We start from the raw sequence: 22,411 nt of genomic DNA, 5'->3' as shown, positions 1-22,411 counted from the left end.
ACATTTGATGATAATAATTGTGAAACAAACATCACTACTTGCTATACGCTTTTATACACATATATACTTATTTAACAACATACTTTACATTTTGCACATAACAACTGCACATATAACATTGTATATTGTAATACACCCTTACATACACTTGTCAAATTGTATATTTGCATTCCCTACTTTCTTCTAATTTTAAAATATATTTATTATCTGTTTTTAGTCCTGTCTCTGCAATTCTGTTGCACTGTAGAAGCTCTGTCATTAAAAAAATCTTTATTTGTGTGAACATACCTAGCAATAAAGCTCTGAATGATTCTGATTAAGTGGTTGTGATTAATTGTGGGACCCCCTTGAAAACGAGATGGTACAACTCAAGGGGTTTATCCTAATGAATAAATATCAATCCAAATAAAAATAAATGACCAAACAACAAGGTTAATCAAATGAACAAGGTTTATAAAACATTCTGAAGCCTTTAAATGGCAAAAAAAGACATATACAGAAATTTTGTTTAAAAAAAAAAATACAATATCTGACTGATCCCAAATGTTTAAAAATTTCATACATATCATTACATTAGTTTTTAAACAAATCATCACCTAAAGACTAAATAAAATGACCAGAACTAAACATCCATCCATCAATCAAACTCGCACACTAAAAGCATTGGACCAGAAAACATGAAACACTAGCAAGTAACACTAAGCAAGTGCCCGCAGTGAGGATCATGCATGAGAGGCCAGTGCAGTGGGCGGCCCTGACAAATGCTCCTGCTGTCAGAGGTGTGCTGTAATCAGTGAGGGGAGGTTCTGAGCTGGACGCCTGCTGCTTCAAGGTCTTCCTCTTTCACCACCACTGCAGACTCTCTTCCTGAACTCACAAGCTCTCAAAAACAACAGCAAATCACAAACTCTGTACCAGCTTGGCGCTTTGCTTCCTTTGAACTTGACCCTATGCACTCTTCCTTATGTAATACTCATCGAGTATATTGGGTTTAAATATTCTCCTGAGATTTACAAAAGGATGCAACTAGGCAAAGAAGCATGCTAGCCCAATCAGAACATTTCCAATACCTGTTGGTACTTCAAACAACCACATACATAAACACACACATGTTGGTATTAGTGGTTAACGAGAACTCTCCATAGATATACCTATTGGTTAATTACAGTAAAAAAAAACGTGTATTACAGTATAAGACCCAACTCCCAGCCCTTAAAGTAAACCTGTTGCAAAATTTTAATATAAAAACACCCCTTAAATATGATTTTTAAGTGTTTTGAATTGCGAGGACACAAGGTATGTTCTTATAAACCACCTTATTAAAGTGAAGCTAGATCATTGCCATGTCGTCATACAGATTTCTGTTCCCTGTAAATCACCAAATATGTTGGGTTTTGATATTTTATAGGAACCTCCCTATAAATGTAATGCTTATTATTTTACTGTAAAGACTGTATATTCTGTCACCTTACCCAAACCTACCACTAGATTCATCCCTCAAAGTAAACGCTTAACAGATTTACATTTTCAAAATGCCTCATTGTGTATGATTTATTAGTCTTTTTCCTCATGGGGAGCAAAATTTTGACACCTCAAGGTCAAAAATGACTTTTATTTCCTTACATGTGGATAGTTGGTTTCGAAAACATGATGAATACCAGGACCACACACACACGTGCATGTGCACACACACACAAAAGCATGCACACACGCATCAGTGCTGGTTGCTGAGTAATGTCCTCTTGTCCTACTTGAGCTCATTAGCATTCTAAAGCAACACATCTCAGTGCACGAAGACAAGCTACTGGAATCACAAGGAGTGTGTCTGTGTGTCCTCTGCTAATAAGAAGACTAAGGCAGCAGGTGGCTCTGGAGAAACAACTCTTGCGTTAGAATGCCTTAATGCAAAGAACACAATTAAATGAACAATAAAACAGTAGTTGTTGCTGCAAATGATCATTGTGACCAGTCATAAGTGAAGGAAATATTGTTATCGCCAAACACATCCACATTTTAAGGTCTAGTGAGCAAACAATCAGTTCTTGTTGATCGTTGTGACCAGTCAAAAGTGAAGGAAATATTGTTGATCATCACCAATAACAGCCACATATTTAGGTCTAGTGAGCAAAAAAACTGTTATTACAATCACAGTTGGATGAAGGAGAAATAGAAAGGCTGGGCCAAATTATTAGGCCAGGATCACTAGGTTAGAAAATCTTTAAAATGGCAAAGCTTGCGATTTTCTCCTGGTCAGCAGTTGTGAGAATGTACCATTGTTTTAGGTGTTGGAAGTCCTAACACTTATAAGCGGATGAGGAAAACAAATGTCAGCCCATCTGGTCCAAGCCAACAAATGGTCTCCTCTTTCTCATTTAAGCTCAATTTGAATGATGGTTATGGATAGAATATATCATAACATACTGTAGTACATCAATGTCTTCTGGATATGGGGCTCCAAAACCACAGACCAATAGTAGTGCTTTTGATAGCCCTTTTTCACCGTCTAATGTGCCTACAATGGATCTACTGTATGTATGAACTAGGCCCTGGAGCGATAAAAAAAAAAGGTTGCCCCTATTTCTTTTACATCATATGGATGGCTAAGTGCATATATACCATGTAAATAGTCAAGCGGTGGCACCAGAATTCACTGCAAGATAACAAGGATCTGGTGGAAAACATGTGATGCTCTGGGCAATGTTCTGCTAGAAATCCCTGTTCTGGCTATTCATGTGCATATAACACCATTGCAGATGGGGTACAACCCTTCACGACAATGACAATCCCTGGTGGAAGTAGGACATCCTCTTATAGCAAGAGAATCCACTCTGTCACACTGCAAACATTGTTCAGGAATGGTTTGAAGAAGAGTTCAAGATGTTACCATCAGCTCCAAGATCAATTCAACTGTACGGGACAAACAACTTTGTCTGCTTCCCACATCTTAAGAGTCAGATACAACCTTCTGGAGTCCATGATTCTGTGGTTAGTGCTGTTTTGGCAGCATGTGGAGGACCAACAACATATTGGGCACTGACTACCAGATACCTTCAGCCCTCTAATAAGGATCTGATGTGCATCCCCAAATTAAGACTTAAATATAGGGGAGACCATGATTTCTGCATTGCGGCTCCCAGGCTTTGGAACACCCTACCACCATCAATAATACAAGCCTCTTCCCAGCTTTAAGACTAGACTCAAGACTTATTTGTTCTAAAAGGCATTAGGCTGTTAGGAGGTATGTGGTCATTCTGTTGATTTGTTAAAAAGCATTTTGGCCAACAAAAGTTTTAAAAAACTGTGCAAAATAAATAAAATTGCCATTGTCATTGAAAGGCAGTGTGAACATTTTTTTTCATATCAATCTTAAAGTGTTAGGGCGCAATCACACTAAGCTATCCGAACTGTGGCCAGGTGAATTTGAGAAGTGTGAGTGCTTTGCATCTAGCTCAGGCACAATTCAAGGACAAACGTGCTTTGGCACAGTTCAAGGATTTTATTCAATTAATGCATGAAAGGTATTAAGCAGTATTTATTTGCTAAATTACTACAGTACTTCTGTTTTAAGGTAACTGTTATAACTATCTGTTGTTGCCCAGGGGTACATTTTTGAGAACTGAGAAAAATGTGCTTGTGGGTACAAATGGCTGCATATTGTGCGTAAAACCAACAATATGGGGTGATACAGCTGACTGCTTACTGTCGTAAGGACAGCTTTTCCAGTGTTAATGGTTTGCTCGGTAGCCCAAAAAAACGTTGTTAGACTTGGTATGAAGAGGAGTGGAAAAGGTTCAAGTTCCGTGAAGGACGGTTCCATAATCCTAGTAAAATGATATCATGCTAATTTGATTATGAAACACTATCGGTTGGGTTTAGAGAAGAGCATGGGTCTGTTGACATCAAGTTGAAATATTATGCATGACGACAAGCTCACTGGATTCTCTCAGACACACTCAAGAAATATGTTGAGATTGGAAAAAATATATACAGCGGCCTGTGGAGAATTTATAAGGGCCTATTCACACTATGCTATGCGAACCGTGGTCAGGCCCATTTCCCGGATCGTTTGAGAGGTGGGAGTGCTCTAAATAAAAAAAAGTTCATTTGGCCGACACTGGCCCGGTTGGAAAAGGTGTGCCAGTGCGCGGTTTACTTGGGCTTTGGCTCGATACGCTTATAGTGTGAGTGCAAAGCGCTCCTGAGCCCGAAGCTGAGGACGAGACATTTATGGGACTGTTTTGTACGGATTTATTAATCATACTTACTGTTCAATGAACGCAAACTGTCGTAGACTATTAAAGACGCAAACCCCTCAATGCACAACAGCTGCAACTTCAGCAAACCTCCTAATTCCTGCAGCACGTGGACTGTATGGTTGTTTATGAGCGTCAAAAGTGACTGATCTGTTTGCCGAAATATTTGACTGGGTGTCACTGCTTATCAAATTACTAAAACGATATAACTAAAGAAATCCCCACTGTGCTGAGCGAGAGTGCTTCTCTACTGAACAGCGCATCATCGATGACCTAATCGTACCAAGGCCGAATGTAATGTGAGTGCGGGCCATGGGGGGAGACAGGAGGGGGGACAAGTGTGCTTTGACCCGGTTCAAGGCAAGTGTACATAGTGCGAGTACGCCCTAAGAAATGGCATGTATGAGAAACTGTGGCGCAGTAACGCATTTCAGATTGTCAAAAATGTACAAAGCGTCCTCCAGTGAATTTGTGACAACAAAAAACTCAGGGGCTATGTGAATTTATTGCTTGTCAAAAATGTAGTCCTGGGAACATATCTCTAATGAGCCTGGGTTGGTTATATCCCCTTCATAATTCAAAAGATCAGCGCACTATTACTTTTAGTCACCTAAAAATTATTGTTGAAAAAAAAATTAACCAATTTTCGAAAATAATTTATTGTGCTTACATATTTTACAATGTAATTTATGTGTCTATTGGCAAAACAGTCTATATATTTCTAATATGATGGTTTTATGATTATCTTTCAATCCTTGCTGAAATCAGGAAACTTGCATTAAAATACTTTTTTTTTATTTGAAACAGAAATCTTGAACAAGATTGTATATGTCTGTAGTGGCTGGTTTGATCAATTTAATATTTTTTTCAAAGCATTAATACTTGTTAATAATAATAATAATAATAATAATAATAATAATAATAATAGGAAATTTTATTAAAATAAATTAGAATACTTTTCTAACCTATATTATTGGTCTGGCTAATATATTATAAACTTTATCCTAGTCCAGCTTTACATTATTTACTGATAAGTTCCATACAGAAATAGAAGCTTCAACACAGACATAACACAATAATTAGGACAAAAGCTGAGAAAAACATTGATCACTATTAAACTGGATTTAAAGTTTGGGCTTGAATAGTGTGCAATATCAAAACCAAATGGCATGAAGCTAGTACTATACGTCACTTTACATAAGTTCAATTCAGAACATCCCTTAAGTAGCTTTACAAACAGCCAAAAAGAAAACAAAACTTCAGGGCAACTTGCATGAGCTTTGTTCCCTTTTCCCCTAAACAAAATAACAGGCTCCGAGTAGCTCATCAAACTGCGTAAACAGGACTGACAGAAGCAAACGTCTCAAGAAAATAAAATGAAAAATATAAAAGAAAGAGAAAAGAGAGCCTTGCACTGCTCTGCGTCTGCCCGTTCTCCTCTGCTAATCTTTCTAATGTTGTGTTATATTCACATAGTTGTTTAGACTCCCTGACAGGGCTTTGAAACTTCCCTCTGAGTGCTTATGGATAATTCAGAACCTGTGTACAATAGTGAGATAAATAATGAGAGAAAAAAAGATGCTGCTTGACTTCTCGCAAACAGCAACAGCTTAATATGCCAAAACCCCTGACCCCCGAAATAAAGCGACAGAGGAGATTCTTTTACACAGCAGATGTTTCCATGCACAAGAACAAAGTCTCTCTCTTCGCAAGACTCATGAATTTTGAATGCTCCGTGGACATGGGCTGTTATGTGGATAGTACAAAATGCTTTTTCCACCAGCATCCTGCAGAAGACAGTAGTGTTATGTGTCCAGGGGATGTGAAAAACATCTGCTGTCATGTGCAGAGGAGCAAGGAGATGTGATCGAATTTATTGTAGCGTGATGAAAGAAAGCGACCTGTTCCTGACAGCAGATAATAAATTTGTCACGGTGGGTGATTATCGCAGAGTAAATTAAGATGGCTTTATGTAATATTGTGGCCAACCCACCATCTAACTAATTTAAATGCATGCTGGGGGAGCTGGATCTGTTTGCAATCAACTAACAATATCCGATCACATATCTGAGATTTTAAGTGGCGCCTATGGAAGCATGGAAGCAACACAAAATATAATTACTAGTTTACTTGAGGGAAAAGCACCTGGAGAAATTATCCACTTATTTCCCTTCTCACCTTTGCAAACGTGATGCTGTTTCAATTTTCAGAACAAGAGCATTGCTCATTGCTTCTTCCCTGTGGCTAGCTGAAGGTCAAATATCATTATCCTGTTCTATCACTTTAATTGGAAGACGTGCAACATTCAGATGGGCTTCATGGGGGTAAAAAAAAATTAAACTAGACAGACAGGAGTTGGGTGACCCTTGGGGGGCCTGGGGCAATGCTGTAATGGTCTGCCAATTAATGCTGGATCTCAAACTAATTGTATTATTGAGCAGAATATGAATAGTGCATACGCTATACATTTAGACAGTGATTCTCAATCAGAAGACCCAAAAGAAGTATTTATGGGGGTCTCAAGAGAACTTTAAATTACATTTAAATGAAGTTTCACAAACTAATTTCGAGCGGAGCATGTGATAGGACTGACTGCAGCTGGTCCCCATCACTAATCATTAGCTAGCCAATTGGATCATTCCAAATTTAACTTAACTAAACTTCATTCCTTATTTTCTATTTGGAAGACCCCACCCCCCACATCACAACCCACCCTTACCACATACATCCCTTCTTTCCCCGGGTACTCTGGTTTCATTCCACAGTCTAAAGACATCACACAAGTTAAAGTCACAAGCACCTAATATATATTCACACTGGGAAGCTATCGAGAACTACTTGATCTCATATTCCTTCTAATGCTCATTGACCAGGCGGGACCCTTGGGCTCATCTATCTCCGAGCTCAGGGTTCTCTCTTGGGACAGCATGACAAACCTGTTAAAATAGTCAAACATTATCTAAGTGTGAACTCTTGAAATTTAAATACATTTTGACATCTGATTGAAGGTCATGCACAGGATCTTTCAAAATGCAATTTATTCATAAAAACACGTAGCACAGAGTCATTGGGAATATTGGGTGTGATTGGTTTGCTTAATGCTGGTCTGTACTTCTGTTTCAAGTGATTGGTGTGACCCACAATGCCTGCCTTGCATGTAGTCGTGTATTTATACTTCTGCGTTTCTGTTTCTGTTGCTCTGCAATAACACATCCAAAACGCTGACAGTAGGTTTTTTTGTTCATCTTTGTCAAGTTTCTTCGAAGGTGTTTTGTTTTTTCTGAACGCTACCTTAAAACCTCTCAAGGTCCAATGTGTTTTTTTTACATGCATTTTTAAATTCTTTGTGGTCTGAATTTACATAAAACACTTTTTCCTGATTGTTTTTAATGCATAAATAACATATACATTTTTTAAACTTGCTTTGATTATCAGGGAGCAAAAACAACATTTTCTTCCATTTTTGACAGTTAAAAATAGGGTTTGGGACATTTCATATGCTGCAAACAGTTGCAGGATGTAACTGTACGTCTGTAACAAAATATAAAACATTCAAAGTATTTTAAATAGCCACTTAAGAGCTAAAATGTGCTGTCCATGTATGTGGCCACCAAGCCCTAGGAGGGTAATGTGCAAACTCGCTCATTCAAGGACAGGAACAAGCAAACATGCAATATCTTTATTGATATCAAGTGAAAATATGCTGCATAACAGAAAGCCAACTGCCTTCGCTCACAGTCATGTGGCAGAAGGACATTAAGATTGGCAGAAATGTACACATCAAAATTAATTATTTTAAATAAGCAGCTGGTAAAACGATTATAGTTTTAAAAAGTTTCTTGCTTTCCAAGATTGCATAAATTTGAATAAAATAGGAATATACAATAAAATGCCTTTTTTTAAAATATAAATATAGAAATGAATAATCCAAATCTTAAAAAAAGGGGCAGCACGGTGGCTCGGTCATTAGCACTTTTGCCTTACAGCAAGAAGGTCGCTGGTTCAAGTCTTAGCTGGGCTAGGTGGCATTTCTGTGTGGAGTAAGAATGTTCTCCCCGTGGTAGCGTGGGTTTCCTCCTGGTGCTCCGGTGTCCCCCACACTAAAAAGACATGCGTTATAGGTGAACTGATTAAACTAAAATGGCCGTAGTGTATAAATGTGTGTGTGAATGGGTGCTTATGGGTGTTTTCCACTACTGGGTTGCAGCTAGAAGGACTGCTTAAAAATATGCCTGGATAGTTGGTGGTCCACTCTGCTGTGGCGACCTCTGAAATAGAGACTAAGCCGAAGGAAAATTAATAAATGAATGAAAACCTTAAAATCCCATGGACAAATTTTTATAAAAATATCCATGCCAAATTTGGGTGCAAATCATATTTCTTAAAATCCTGATCATTAATTATTCTTTTTTGCTTGAAATCATTTTTCCCCCACGTACAGTATATATAATAACAATAATTATGATTATCAGCGATCTGAAGCCGCTAGATTGCTGATAATCATAACATCAATATCTGAGTGCCTATTTTCACATGTTTTCTGTTATTTTAATAGGTTTGTCCTGTGATGAGTTTGGAGATATTTGGTTATATTTAGCCAGTGAAGTATTTTTGGAAACAACAATTATCAGTTGACTTTGTTAAATTCAATTTTGCAAAAAAAAAAAAAAAAACACCGGAGAAACACAAAGGCACCATTTAAAAGCTCAGGCAGCTGACTGGTTGCCTCACTGACCTATCAAGCAGTGACTCTGGAGGCTGTGCTTGTGCAGGAAGGCACCTTGTAAAAACTGACTTCAAAAAGACTTTGAGACAGCTTAACGATTTAATCACGTACAACAAAATGAAGAGAGCTTTAGTGACAACTAAGGGAGTATTTGCTTAATACTAATTTCTCATTATAATGCCATCAAAACTAGAAATCGGTGAAATTTACACACAAATAGACACCTAAGCAGTGTTTTGAAACACAATCTTTTTTTTTTATCCCCACTGTCAGAAATGTGCAGGATTGTAGGATATTGCAGGAAGCAAAGACACATCTATGCTGCTTTCAAAATTTTATCAGAATAAGGTACCTCCAGAGGCAGGAAAGTGAATCAGATTTAGATTTTGACATGGCATGATACCTTGCCTTGAAATTCTACCTCTGAAGACAGAATTTTAGAGCTTTTGGATGCAGTCAAAGTAGCTCATCAGTCATATAATATACACACATGAATAAGAAGCATCTTCCAGAGACATAAAAAATACAATGCTTTTATAATATATATATATATATATATATATATATATATATATATATATATATATATATATATATATATATTTTTTTTTTTTTTTTTTTTTTTTTTTTTTTTTTTTATCATACAACAAAGTGACCTGAATATTCCTTTTGCACTACACAATATGAAAACATCATTTCAGTGCTGTAATTTAACTGAGCTGGAAAGACACGCATCTCTCTCACAGACCGGAGCTATGACTATCCCAAAGCCAGAGCAAATACAAGAGTAAAATCTGCCTTTATTTAGTTCCACACAAATCTTATTTTGCAATACTTGTTAACTAAAATCATTCCAGAACATTCCTGACCCACAATGCATTTACTGGATGTAAGGACAAAAATTAACCTTGAACAACTTCATCAGTTATGCACTGTGCTGTTTCATTTAGAGCTACCGTTTTTTGCATGTTTAATATCTGCAGGGTGCTTTCAATCACAGCTAAGAATATACACCCTCAGTGTGAAACCACACAACAAACACCTTACACTAGCACTGGGCTTTTATGTGGAATACTGTACGTATTAGAGATTTGATTAAATTAGAAAACTAATTTTCATCAAACTAGGACTCTACAGACTCCACCAACATCTGATAAAACAGAGGAAGGGTTCAAATAAAGGACACACAGACTTATAAAAAGCCTTTCTCTTTTAAAGCCAACAACCCTTACTGGTGGAAAACAGTATATTTAGATAGAAATGTAATTTGTCTACATATTTTACAGAAAAAAATACAGGAAAACAAATTTACTTTCAGTAAATGAGAACATGTTTGTTACATTAGGAAGTTTTGAAAGGTTAGTTCACCTAAAAAATGAACATCATCCCATGATTTACTTACCCTCAAGTAGGCCTGGGTAATTTGGGAACATATATAATTGTAATCAGTTGGACAGATATTGCGATTTTACATACAATTCAATTTTATAAAGTCAAGCTTCAGCTCAATATTGCAGCACACTCTTTAAATACAATGAATACAGCATTATTTAACTGAATTTATAAAAATATATTCATTATATAAGGTGCTTTTAAGCTTGGTTTATAGTTGACACATTAGCTTGAACATCAGTTCGTAAAGGAGTTTATGGAGCATTGGATCCGCTGCGTATCCACTGACATGAACTCCACAGAGAACGAAACTTGTATACTCAGTCAGTCTGTTCAAGAGCAGATGAGTTTTATCTGTCCAAACCAATTCTAAATCAAAGTCCCTGTGGTCTTTGTGTAAACTCACTCATTGCACCTTGTTTGTTTATGGTGGGCTTGATCTGTTTTGTGCTCACTCTATAAGTTAGTAAGCCTATCACACAAAGAGGATTCATGTATTTGCTCTTGGACGGAGTATAAATGGGTTTAAATACTTATACTTCATTCATATCATAGCCTTTGAGATTAAAAGCTTGATTTTAATCAATTTATAATGTCAAATTGTGATTTGATTGAATTTAGATTTTTTTTTCAGGGGTGGGGCTGTGAATAATGGTCTGCTGTAAAGAATAAATGTGTTTTCAAGAGTTCACACTTAGCTGATGATTGATTATAACCAAGTTAGGCATGCTGTCCCGGAAGAGAGCCCTGAGCTCGAAGGTTCTTGAGCCCTGGGCTCCCTCCCGTTTGGAGGAAGAAAGGGGAGCCTTTCTTCTCGATCTCGACAACTCCCCCTTGATAAGAGCTGATGGCTAAAACTTGAATCCTATTAAAAGATATGCTGCATTGTGAGATTGCCTGTATTGCAAAATTTAGATTTATCAATTTACTTGTTGTGCATGTTTTTGGAATGTGGGAGGAAACCGGAGGACCCGGGGAAAACCCATGCAAGCACGAGAAGAACATGCAAACTACACACAGAAACGACCACCGGCCTATTAAAGGACTAGAACCGGTGACGTTCTTGCTGTGAGGCGACAGTGCTAGTCACTGGGCCACCGTGCTGCCCTATGGAGGGAAAGGTGAAGAGGTAGGGGTGGAAGGGGGGATTCTTCAAATCGAAGATGACTGTAGTGAAAAAACCCTGGCTTTTTATTGTGGGTTAGGAATGGCCTGATTGGTGGATCATGCATGCTAATGCAGAACCAGCCGTGTTCAATCATAATCACATTCTCCTCTCGAAATTAGTTTATGAATAAACTTCACTTTGCAAGAAAAATATTTAAACTTTTAAAACCATTTTCTTTAACTTCCAGTAACTTCCATACACCATCATTGTGCTCTTTTGTGATGCATTTTTGTACATTTAGCGCAACCAGCTAAACAGGACTGTGTTTTGTTTGTAACTCTTTAACTTCACACTCAAGATAGGAAAATGCAGTCCTGTCCAGGTGCTAATGCAACAAAGGAAAGAAATAAGGAGAAAACCAAAATAGTCAGCGCTGGAAGTTACACAAATTGGTTTAAAAAGTTGTAAAAATGAATATTATTTTTACAAAAATGCATAAATTCCCTACAGGAGACCATTATTCACTTCTCTGAGCCAAATGAGGCATTTTTATTATTAATGTATGCACATTATTGAATTTCTTTTAGACTGCTGATAAATAATAGCTGACCGTTGCCACTGTAGAGGTGGAAAAGCCCAAGACTTTCAAAATAACTCGAATTCGACTGAAAGAAGAAAGTCATATCTAGCCCAGCAAACAAGTAAACGTCTAATGGACAAATAAACGGAGACAGCTTGGCTAATACAAGACTAGTATTGTATTAGCCAAGGGCTGTCAGTGAAAATCTAATACACTAGTCGTCAAATAGACAGATTAGACCAGGGGTGCCCAAACTTTTTCTTGTAATGAGCCAAAAACCAAACTTGTTTGAGGGCTGTGGACTGAAGTTAAATATACCAAACCGTATAAAATTTGCTCATTTGTTTGATTATTATTTAAAAATGACTAGAAAAAGTTGCTTTAAAACATTTTGAATGATGCAGTATAATTTTTAACATTTTCTAATCAACTTATTATAGTAAAAACATCAACAATCCCATTTATAACATGGATATCAATAATGAATTAACTAGTCGAGCTTCTCCTGCTTTTGCCTTGATTTGCTCACTAATGTCTTGTGCATTGTCCTCTCTGTCAAGTGACAGTATTTACATTTTAAAAGTCCAATTCATATGATATATTTAATTTTAGTAGGCTTTTTTTGTAGCTCCTCAAATAAACAGAGAAACAAATGGGTATACATCAAATTGAAAATGACGATCTCTGTCAAAAGCATTCGCCCCAACCAACTCCCCATCATTCTCCCTCTCTTTTCAGATGGGATGGTGGGCCAAGTTTGGCCCACGGGGCCCTACCTTGGGCACCTCTGGATTAGACAGACTTTATATGTGTAGTCATTCATTTCTGTTTATTTGATGACTAGTCCAGTTTCGACCTATTCTTAGACGTCTATTAGATTTTCACTGACAGCCCAAATGTAGCCTTGTTTTAGCCAAGACGACTGTTTATACGTCTATCTATTAGACATCTTTAAAACAAAAAAATGCTTGCTTTAAGCATGATAACATCATGGGATAATTTCCAACTTTGGGTGAACAAGCCCTGTAATCAGCATATGTGTCCATGATAACAGCAAGTCTGCTGTAAATATCGTTGGGAGTCTAAACCTCAGTTCTGCTATTTAATTCCAGTGAACAGAAATGGAGACAAATGGAGAAAGATAATATCATATCATATCCCTCGGCTTTGGCAAGCCATTTTCCTCTCCATAAGCTTTTTCATAAGAGTGGGCTTTGTCCTTCCCAGTGGAAAAAAATGGTACTGGAGAGGCAATGGGCTGTCACTTCTGACTCAGAAGTCCTGGGAGGCGAATTACTGTATGATGCATGCTCTGGTTATGAAGAGATTTCTTTTCTTCTCATGTTGGAATAAAACCTTATTAAAAGTATGACTTTAAGACTGCTACAGCTCATTAATATGGAAGACATTTGCTAAGATAAACATCATTATATAAACACTGAAATCTCAGTTACTGCTTTTTTTTCAACCAGGAAATAAACAAATAAAGAATTAGAAAATAAACAAGACAGATGAACCTCATAGAAAAGAGCATCTATAAGTATGGGACAAGAGTCCAAACAAATTTGGATTCAAAGGTATTTCTGAGCGTATGTGAATTTACACTAACAGAGCCACCTTGTGGTGCATGAATGAACATTTTCTTTGAGAATCTAAACCAACCACCCACTTAAAGCTGGGTACATTCACTGCCCCAAATACTGAGAAAATGACTTAATTTCAAAGAGAGGCATGGGGTGAATGCTGATGGAAAATAACTTTCAGCTAAGCAAACTTTGAAGTTGTTCTACTCCCTTATCACTAAAAAGCACACTACAGCGGTTCGGACCATGATGCATCTATAATGAATGCACGCAATAAGAGTGACGCTGTTTATATCTCATATTTATACTTCTGCTTATACTGTTTTCAACTGACTAGCTAGGAGGCAGAGAATACTAATTCGTAAACATGCCATAATAACAGAAATTAAAGATGAGCCTCTGTTCTCAACACAGGAAAAACAGTGTCAAGAAAACATCAATAATTCACGTCTTACTCTCACTCTGCTCTCTCCTAACAACTGCTTATTAGCCAAGCTTGTTATGCAGCACAGTAATGAATGCCTTTAAAAATATCCATTTATAATCCTACATGATAATTCTAGAACCTAAAAGAACATGCAGAAGTTCAGTCTAACTGAAAGAGATTGGCTTTACCCCACTAACTAAAGCAAATATCAGGTCTAATTTTGGACAGACAAAGTACATACCCAGGACACAAAAAGAGGGAAGCCACTTATTAAGAAAAGACATCTGCTTTTGTGCACTCCAAGGAATATGAAAGAGAATATTAATGCTACCATTGTTCCGCACAAAGACGATCTGAGCAGCACCTGGAGGAGACTTTAAAGGGACAGTCTCTCTTTCAAAAGGAAGAAAATGCATGCATATGCATAATGTTAGTATGATTATTTAGAAAAATTATTCATAAACAAACTGTCATTTTGTAATTGCTCAAAGAAAGCTTACACACTTGTTTGAATAGTGCTTCATACATACAGATTCCTTCAATTTTCAAAGTAATAAACACAAAAATAATGACAGTTAACAAAACAAAATTAACTGATTATGAAATTATGATTGCTCATGCTGACAGAATGCTTTTTGGAAATAGTTTATTAAACTTACAAGGAGAGTAAAAAGATTAATGTTCTGTTTGTTTTATTTGTATTCAATGTACTGTACAGGACAACCTGTGCCTAAAGAAAACTTGCTTATATGCAAGATCATTCAGACAAAAAGCATTCTGAATAAAACAGCTACTCTAATTTACTTTGAATAATAGGTTGAATTTGTTACATATAAAATATGACTACAATATTTGAGAGTCAAAATGAATTGCTTCTACAGTTACTCAGATGAAGGACAGGTAATAACCCAACAGTTGCCGAAGGCACTACATTAAATCCCAATTTATTCAAGGGTACAACAATCAAACTGCCAGTCTCAGTAAATTACACAGATCACAACAGGTGAAAACTAAGATCAAAGCGCTCTTTACTGAAAACTGTCACTACTGTCTGCATCAACAGGGTTCTCAGGACTGTACAGTAATACATAATTGATCATTAGCAGTAAATGAAACAGCTGTGAGACTGACGAACCGAGATGTACCTTTTCATGTGTCTGTCATCAGTGTTTCCTGTACTGTAGCAACAAAAACCACAAGAAAACGATTGTGTTGTGGTTTCTCTGAGTAAATGCCAAGTATGATACTATAGTTCAGGAGTCCCTCATCATGTAAACAACACACCACGCGACACATTTATAGAGCTAACGTATCACAACGTCATCAAATCTAATAACGTCTCGCATCACCGTATCATTTTACTACAGAACATCTGCTCTGTTAATGTGGCTCGTTTGTTTTACAAGTATCTCCAGGAGCGCACTCGTGCCGATGATTTTGGAGCCGCGCTCGTCACAGCAACACAGACTAGCGCAGACTTTGACTTTTAACAAACATACCTGTAACTCTAAGCTGTAGTCCTCGTGTAAGTGCGTCTGGTACACGGTCAGATGGCGCTGCACTTGGATGGAGAAGGTGTAATCCATTGACTGTGAGAAGAGATGAAGGCGCGTGTGTAGAAGGGATGCTCGTGTTCGGCTGCCTGCGGTCATTTAGTTCAATTGCAGAGCGTTCTCCGCCCCGCGTCCTCCATTGGCTGGATGGCTGAAGTAGTGCTTTTTTTCTGCAGTAGTGGCTTTACAAGCAAGGATGGATAATGACACTACAGTGCATAAATCAGGAAGATTGGAGAGAATGATGCTGAATTAGATGGTTAAATTTATAATTTAACGCGATAATGCGTGTAGAGTTAAAACTGATTATTTGTCATTTTGTAAAAATATCTTACAGTACAGTGTAAATCACTAAATTATCCCAAACAGGCTTGACTTCTCACATATGGTTATATTTTAAAATGTTATTGATTATCATTGTAGGGCTGCATGCTAACTGCCATTGCGATTTTTTGCTTTTCAGTGTAATGCTGTATGAATATAATTTCTCCAGATGACCTAAATAGCTCAATTTGGAAAAATCCATCATTTTACATTAATTGTGATGACTCTGTGGGGGTGTTTATGCATAAAATATAACAAACAAATAAAAAACATAGACAAATACATTGAAGCAAGTATACAAATTAAATAAACAGTTTTTATAGATTTCAGGTGAGTCAAACAGTATTCAAACACAGGGATTGTGTAACACAATCTAGTCATTGCGTAAATAGTTATATATAATTCATATTTAAGCAACAAATATTAAAATCACTTGTGTCCAAGTGGCTTAAAGTCATCTGCCTTGTCTAGACAACTATACTCCCCCCTCAATGTGTCAATGTGTCTATTAAAGAGTCGCACATTGAAAAATCGATGCTGAAACGAAATATTATGGTCTAGCAATCAGTTTGTAATGTCTTTTATGAAACATTTTATGTGCATTAAAGGGATAGTTCACCCAAAATTGAAAATGTACTTATAATTTACTCAGCCTCAAACGTTTCCAAACCTTCATGGGTTTCTTTCTTCTGTTGAACACAAAAGAAGATATTTTGAAGAAAATCTTAAAACTTGTAACAACTGAATTCCATTGTAGGAAAAACAAATACTATTGTTGGTTGGTTTTCAGCATTCCTCCAAATATCTTCTTTTGTGTTTAACTGAAGAAACTCAGACAGGTTAGGAACAAGTAAAGTGTTAGTAAATGATGACAGAGTTTTTATTTTTGTGTAAACTAATCGCTTTTAATATGGTATACCCAAAAATAAAAATTTCCTGTTAATATAGGCCTACCCACCCTGAGGCCAGCCAAGATGAAGGTGACTTTTTTTTTTTTTTTTTTTTTTGATGAACAATTAAAAGGTGGTCCACTATGATATCATATTTTAAACTTTAGTTCTTGTATAATGTAGCTGTTTGAACATAAACAATATCTCTGAATGTAATATGCTCAAATTTCGATGCAAAGGGAGACATTGGCATTTACAGAGTTAGCAAAGCCTCCAGTGAACAAAGTTTTTAGGACTACAAAAAAATGCATCCAGGTTAGTGAGATCCCAAACACTTCAGGTTACGCACATGTGCATATATGCAGCAAAGGGGAATGGCCAGAGGCACTGTAATGTTATAGCAGAGAAAGTTAAAATGCCATCCAAACGCTGCTATGTCCACAGTGCATCTTCTGTTTATGTAATTGGGCTTCCAAAGAAATGACACAAATAGAGAAGTGCTTACAATTTAATTGAATTATGTTCCAGAGAATTATAAAAATATATATAGCTAGCATTTGACAAAGGACTGCTTCCAGAATCTCTCCCATTTCAGTGCTGGATTTAGTTAAAAACTGCTCAAAAAAAGAGCAGCTCCAACCTTAATAGAAGAAGCTGTGGATTGTGAGCCACAACCTGTAAGTATTTTTATTTGTTAAAATTGATCGATTACTGTACATACATAGTTTCTAGCATTAATGGTATGTTGTAACAATGACGTAAACAAGGATATAAACAATGGCAAATGCTTTTTGGTATTGTTAAACAATATCTACACATTCATTTTTGTCCGTCAAACCCCTGTAAACACCCCCAATCTTTACCAGTGCTGCAGTGTCTCTCTATGCAGCCGCTTCTGTGTGTTATAAAATCTCAAATAACAAACTTACAAAAGATATGTGATGTTTCATATTACTTACACATGCTTCTAACCCAAATATATGTGAAAAACAACTGTCAGATTTTATTTTAGAGAGTAGGCATGAGTTTCAGTGTACTCTTCATTTTATATCCAAGTCAGGTCAACTGAAACGGCTACACTTACTGACAGTATTTACACAGCAGAGGCGATCTGCATTTCCAGCACATTACGTTAGTTGACCAATCAGAGTCTTTTGAGGCCGTGCTTTTGGTAGACATAGTAAATATGATAGACGTTTAGATGTATGGAAAAAAAATCTGTGATCTTTTTTTACAAATGAAGCATGAGCACACATTGCTTTGCATCTTATAAATCCAACCAAGCCTTAAAAATACACTCTGGAACACTCTAAGAAAGATTTTTTTTGTATATATATATATATATATATATATATATATATATATATATTTTAATGTAAAACCATGGTCCCTGGTGATTCATTAAACACAAGCTAAAGCACTTTGACAATCATACCAACATATACAGACAAATAACAAGTAATATCTATGGCTCTTGATACAGCGAGGTCTTATGAAGTTAAATGATCGGTTTGTGCAAGAAACTGAACATTATTTACATTATTTGCAGCATTATCAGCTCTACAAGCTCGCCAAGTGGTCTGGAGTGTTTTCATGACAATCTGGAGCACAAGCTTCTTGTTGCATAATGAAGTACACAGGTGCAAGCTCACAGTATTATTTTGGGTGAACTATCCCTTTAAGGCATCATTTAAGTGTTTACCCATGTCATGTGTGCACTTATCACTTGCATGTGCTTGTTATCAGAATATATTGAGTTTCTTTTTCGAAGAATTGTTTATAGTTCCGTCCCAGCATTGGTACCTTCAGACTTAGCCATTTGAGAGCAATTACACATGACATGAAGTCCACAAAGAAAAAGAAATCCTGAAGACTGTGACTCCCAGCGTCCTTGAGCACACAAAGGCTGCATCCAAAAAAACAGTGTGTGAAATGGATTTGTGAATGGCAGTGAATGAAAAAAAAATCAATGCCTATGGGTCACACATGACACTGACAACAAGGTGAATGTGGTTGAAAAATGGAGGTTCATTCCACTTTGGCGACCCCTGATAAAGAAGGGAGTCACACTCTCTCTATACAGGGCTCAGCAGAATTGAGTACACACCACTTTGATTATGAATATTTGTATTCAATTCTCAGTGAATGTAGGCAATCTATTTTGGTGCATTTAAACAAAACAGATTTATTAAACAGATACATTTATTAAAATAATATTGTAGTCACTAAACATATCTAGAAATTGAAAGATAATACAATTAAATTCCAGGAAAATATTGCAAAAAAAAAATAAATAAATAAATAAATTACAACCTACAAAATTTCTCCTCTTTTTTAAATTTGTATTAAATATTTTTCTAGAACATATAAATATATAACATATTATTTAAAATGACAATGATTTATAACAGTTTGAGTCTATAAATGAAGTCTTTTTCATATCTGACAACAGACTAATACAACATTGAATATCTTCTTTAAAAATTTACTGCATGTGCAAGTGTTTACCTTGTCGAGTATCCTGAGGAAAACATGTGTTTTTTTTTTGTTTTGTTTTTTTGACTAAATAAATACATTGACATTAGAAGGAATTTTGATTGTGATTTGAGTTGAAGCCAGGCTGTGTGGGGAGCAGTTCATCAGGGTGACACTGAAGAGAATGTGCCCTTAGGCTAAGCTTGACTTTGAGATCCTGTGCAAAATATCCCCTGTTGTTACCGAGTGCTACAGAACCATTCATCAGATAAATGGCCCCACATCTGTTCACGTCAAATTAAAAATTATTTTTTAATAAAATGGATTCATATTGTGACATAATAGCCCCCGCCACATTTAAACATGCCCAGCTGATTTAGTTAATTCCGCTTGGTTGTATTGATGTTTGCTCATTATTGACATAATTATCTCAATTTACAGTATTCTGTTACAAGCATTTCTTGTCTACATGATTTATTAGAAGTAGATCTATAAGACTGTAAATATACACTGAGAACCATTCCATTCACAACCTGTGGCTGTCAGTGTCATGCTGGTAGACAAGAATGGTTATAGTTTATCAGTTTTATTCAAAACAAAGTCACTTAATCAAAGTGCGGAAGTAAAGGATTGGTGTTAATGCTCTTGGAGATAAACATCTGATGTTAGCGATCTCACTATTTCGTTCATTGGAACATCAGTAGGTGAGTATACAGACACAGTTCATTAAGTCAATGGCAGATCTTCTAGTAAACACTATATAAGTGTAAGCACCTCCCTTGATCAGGGTGAAGGATCCGAAGGCACATAAGAAACATCCATGGGTGAGTTTACAGACACACAGTTCATCAGATAGATGGCAGATCTTCTAGTAAACAGCAGTTAGGAATATCCACTTCCCTTGTTCAGTGTGAAGGACTCCAAGACTCACAAGGAACGTCCATAGAAGAAGAGGAGAAGACGAAGGAGCAAAGATGAAGACAACCATCCAACTTCAATACCGGTTGATGACTGACAGGAGAAGGTGAGCTTATATAGTGTCATTTGATGATGAGGAACGGGTGCAAGTGATTAGAAGGCCAGAGAAGGTTCACAGGATTGGATGGAGTTGGTTTGTGAGGGAGAGCTGTGATTGGGTTAGCAGTAAAAAGCCGGGGATGTGACAGTCAGTCAGTCAGCATCAATTCACCATTTCTAGTAACAAGTTATTCCAGAATTGTGCAAACATTCACTCAACTCCAAACCTCAGCCTGGTTTGTAAGATCATGCTCCAGGTTTGTGATGTGTATATGGTAATTTAGACAAAAATAATTGAAGAAGAACAAGAATAAATGGTGTGTTTCTACAAAATGTGTACCTTTTCTTTACTCCTGTGGTGAGCCAATTTTGTTCTTCATTATGTTTAAATTCATGATATGCTTATCACAAAAAAAGTCACCAACTGGATTTGGCTAAGCATAGGTAAGAACCTCCCATTGGATAACTACAGCATGAATGATTATGTTTTAATCTGTACTGGCATGCATCAAACAAAGAAAACATCTAAGCAGATTGCTGAAACTATTGAAATTGGGTTAAGAAATGAGCGGTGCTGCAGTTGGGCAGGTCTAGGTTCATTAATATCATGTGACCAAATACAGAGGTCAGCTGATTGCCTGAATATACTGAATGACCAGCTTATTCCTTCAATGAATGAATTTCTTCCTTGATGGCACGGGCATATTCCAAGATGAAATTGCCAGGATTCATCAAGCTCATATTGTGAAAAATGGGGTTCAGGGAGCATGTAACATCATTGTAAAAAGTAAAACTGTACCATGCCAACTGTCTGTCGGTGAGTAAACATATGTAATGGATGAAAATACAAAGGCCTATGTGTATAGACATATAATGTAATGCTGTACATTCATTCATTCATTCATTTTCTTTTTGGCTTAGTCCTTTTACTAATCTGGGGTTGCCACAGCAGAGTGAACCGCCAAATTATCCAGCATATGTTTTACGCAGGGGATAACATTACAGCTGCAACCCATTACTGGAAAACATTATGCTGTACGGTACACTGTAATTTGCTTATTTTGGTTGTCTCCATTTTAATCTTTTGTGATGGTGTGCCTGATTCACGCTAAACTAGGTGGGCTGTGTGACGTTTGATTCGTGGGGTGTTCTGGGGGCAGGGTCTGTGTGTGGTGCTGCAAATTATTGGCCTGACAGTGGAAACGCGACATGATTTCAGCCTCACTGCTCAAGCTCTCGGGCGATTGTCCCAGCCCGGCCCGGCCCAGCCTGATAAAAGCCCTGGCTTGCACTGGCCTGACAGTGGAAATGTGGCTATTGTTACACATGGATTGTCTACCACAGAGTCCAGACATTAACCCTGCTAAGAATGTTTAAATTCTCTTAGAAGCTTAGTGAAAAATGCATGCAATTCTGGACAGGAAGAAATGTTATGACATTGCAGAAGCATATTTAACAGGGATCACCAAACTTGTTCCTGGATGTCCGGTGTCCTGCAGATTTCAGCTCCAACCCTAACCAAACACACCTGAAAAAGCTAATCAAGGTCTTACTAGGTATACTTGAAACACCCAGGCAGGTGTATTAAGGCAAGTTGGAGCTGAACCCTGCAGGGCAACGGACCTCCAGGAACGAGATTAGTGACCCCTGATATAAAAGGTGCTCCAGCTAAATTTGACAGTTTTTAAATGTATGTGACTTTTTTTGGACTGGAAATTTATTTGGGTTTTCTTTTACTGACCGTTCTCTTGTGAAGAGACATTTCTTGAGGATTTATTTGTGGACAGATTAAGAGCACAAAGCCGTCTGCAGCTGACCAGCTGTTGTTTCTGGGGTCTCAGACAGACTGTTTTTAGAACTCTCTACTGCAAAAAAAAAATATGACAAGCTTCGCAAAATCACCTGCTATAGATTTTTTCTCAGTTTGCAGTACTCAAGGCAGCATTCAATAAGAAAAACTGCATATGCTGTGTAGAGGTTTTTGAAGCACAACAAATAAGTTATCCTTGAGTTTAATCAGAAATATTAACTACATTTACGATTAATCATAAGGATTTATTTATTTATCACATTTGACGTTCTC

At 36.9% G+C, this 22,411-nt stretch overlaps 1 protein-coding gene across 1 annotated transcript in view; it reads right to left on the bottom strand.

The window, feature by feature from the left end:
• zmat4a (zinc finger, matrin-type 4a) overlaps window positions 1-15,695 on the bottom strand; it is a 164,990-nt gene extending 149,295 nt beyond the window's left edge. Inside the window, exon 1 of the mRNA XM_087253531.1 lies at window positions 15,569-15,695. Coding sequence (XP_087109657.1) covers window positions 15,569-15,655 — 87 coding nt within the window. The 5' untranslated portion in view covers window positions 15,656-15,695. The remainder of the gene's footprint in view (window positions 1-15,568) is intronic.
• Between the last annotated feature and the right edge of the window lie 6,716 nt (window positions 15,696-22,411).

This window comes from Danio rerio, chromosome 5 (genome assembly GCF_052040795.2).
Source record: "Danio rerio strain M-AB ecotype USA chromosome 5, GRCz13ab, whole genome shotgun sequence".
In the NCBI taxonomy this organism is placed as follows: Eukaryota; Metazoa; Chordata; class Actinopteri; order Cypriniformes; family Danionidae; genus Danio; species Danio rerio.
The sequence above is the reverse complement of the archived record's forward strand: the minus strand, read 5'-3'. Positions and strand labels throughout refer to the sequence as shown.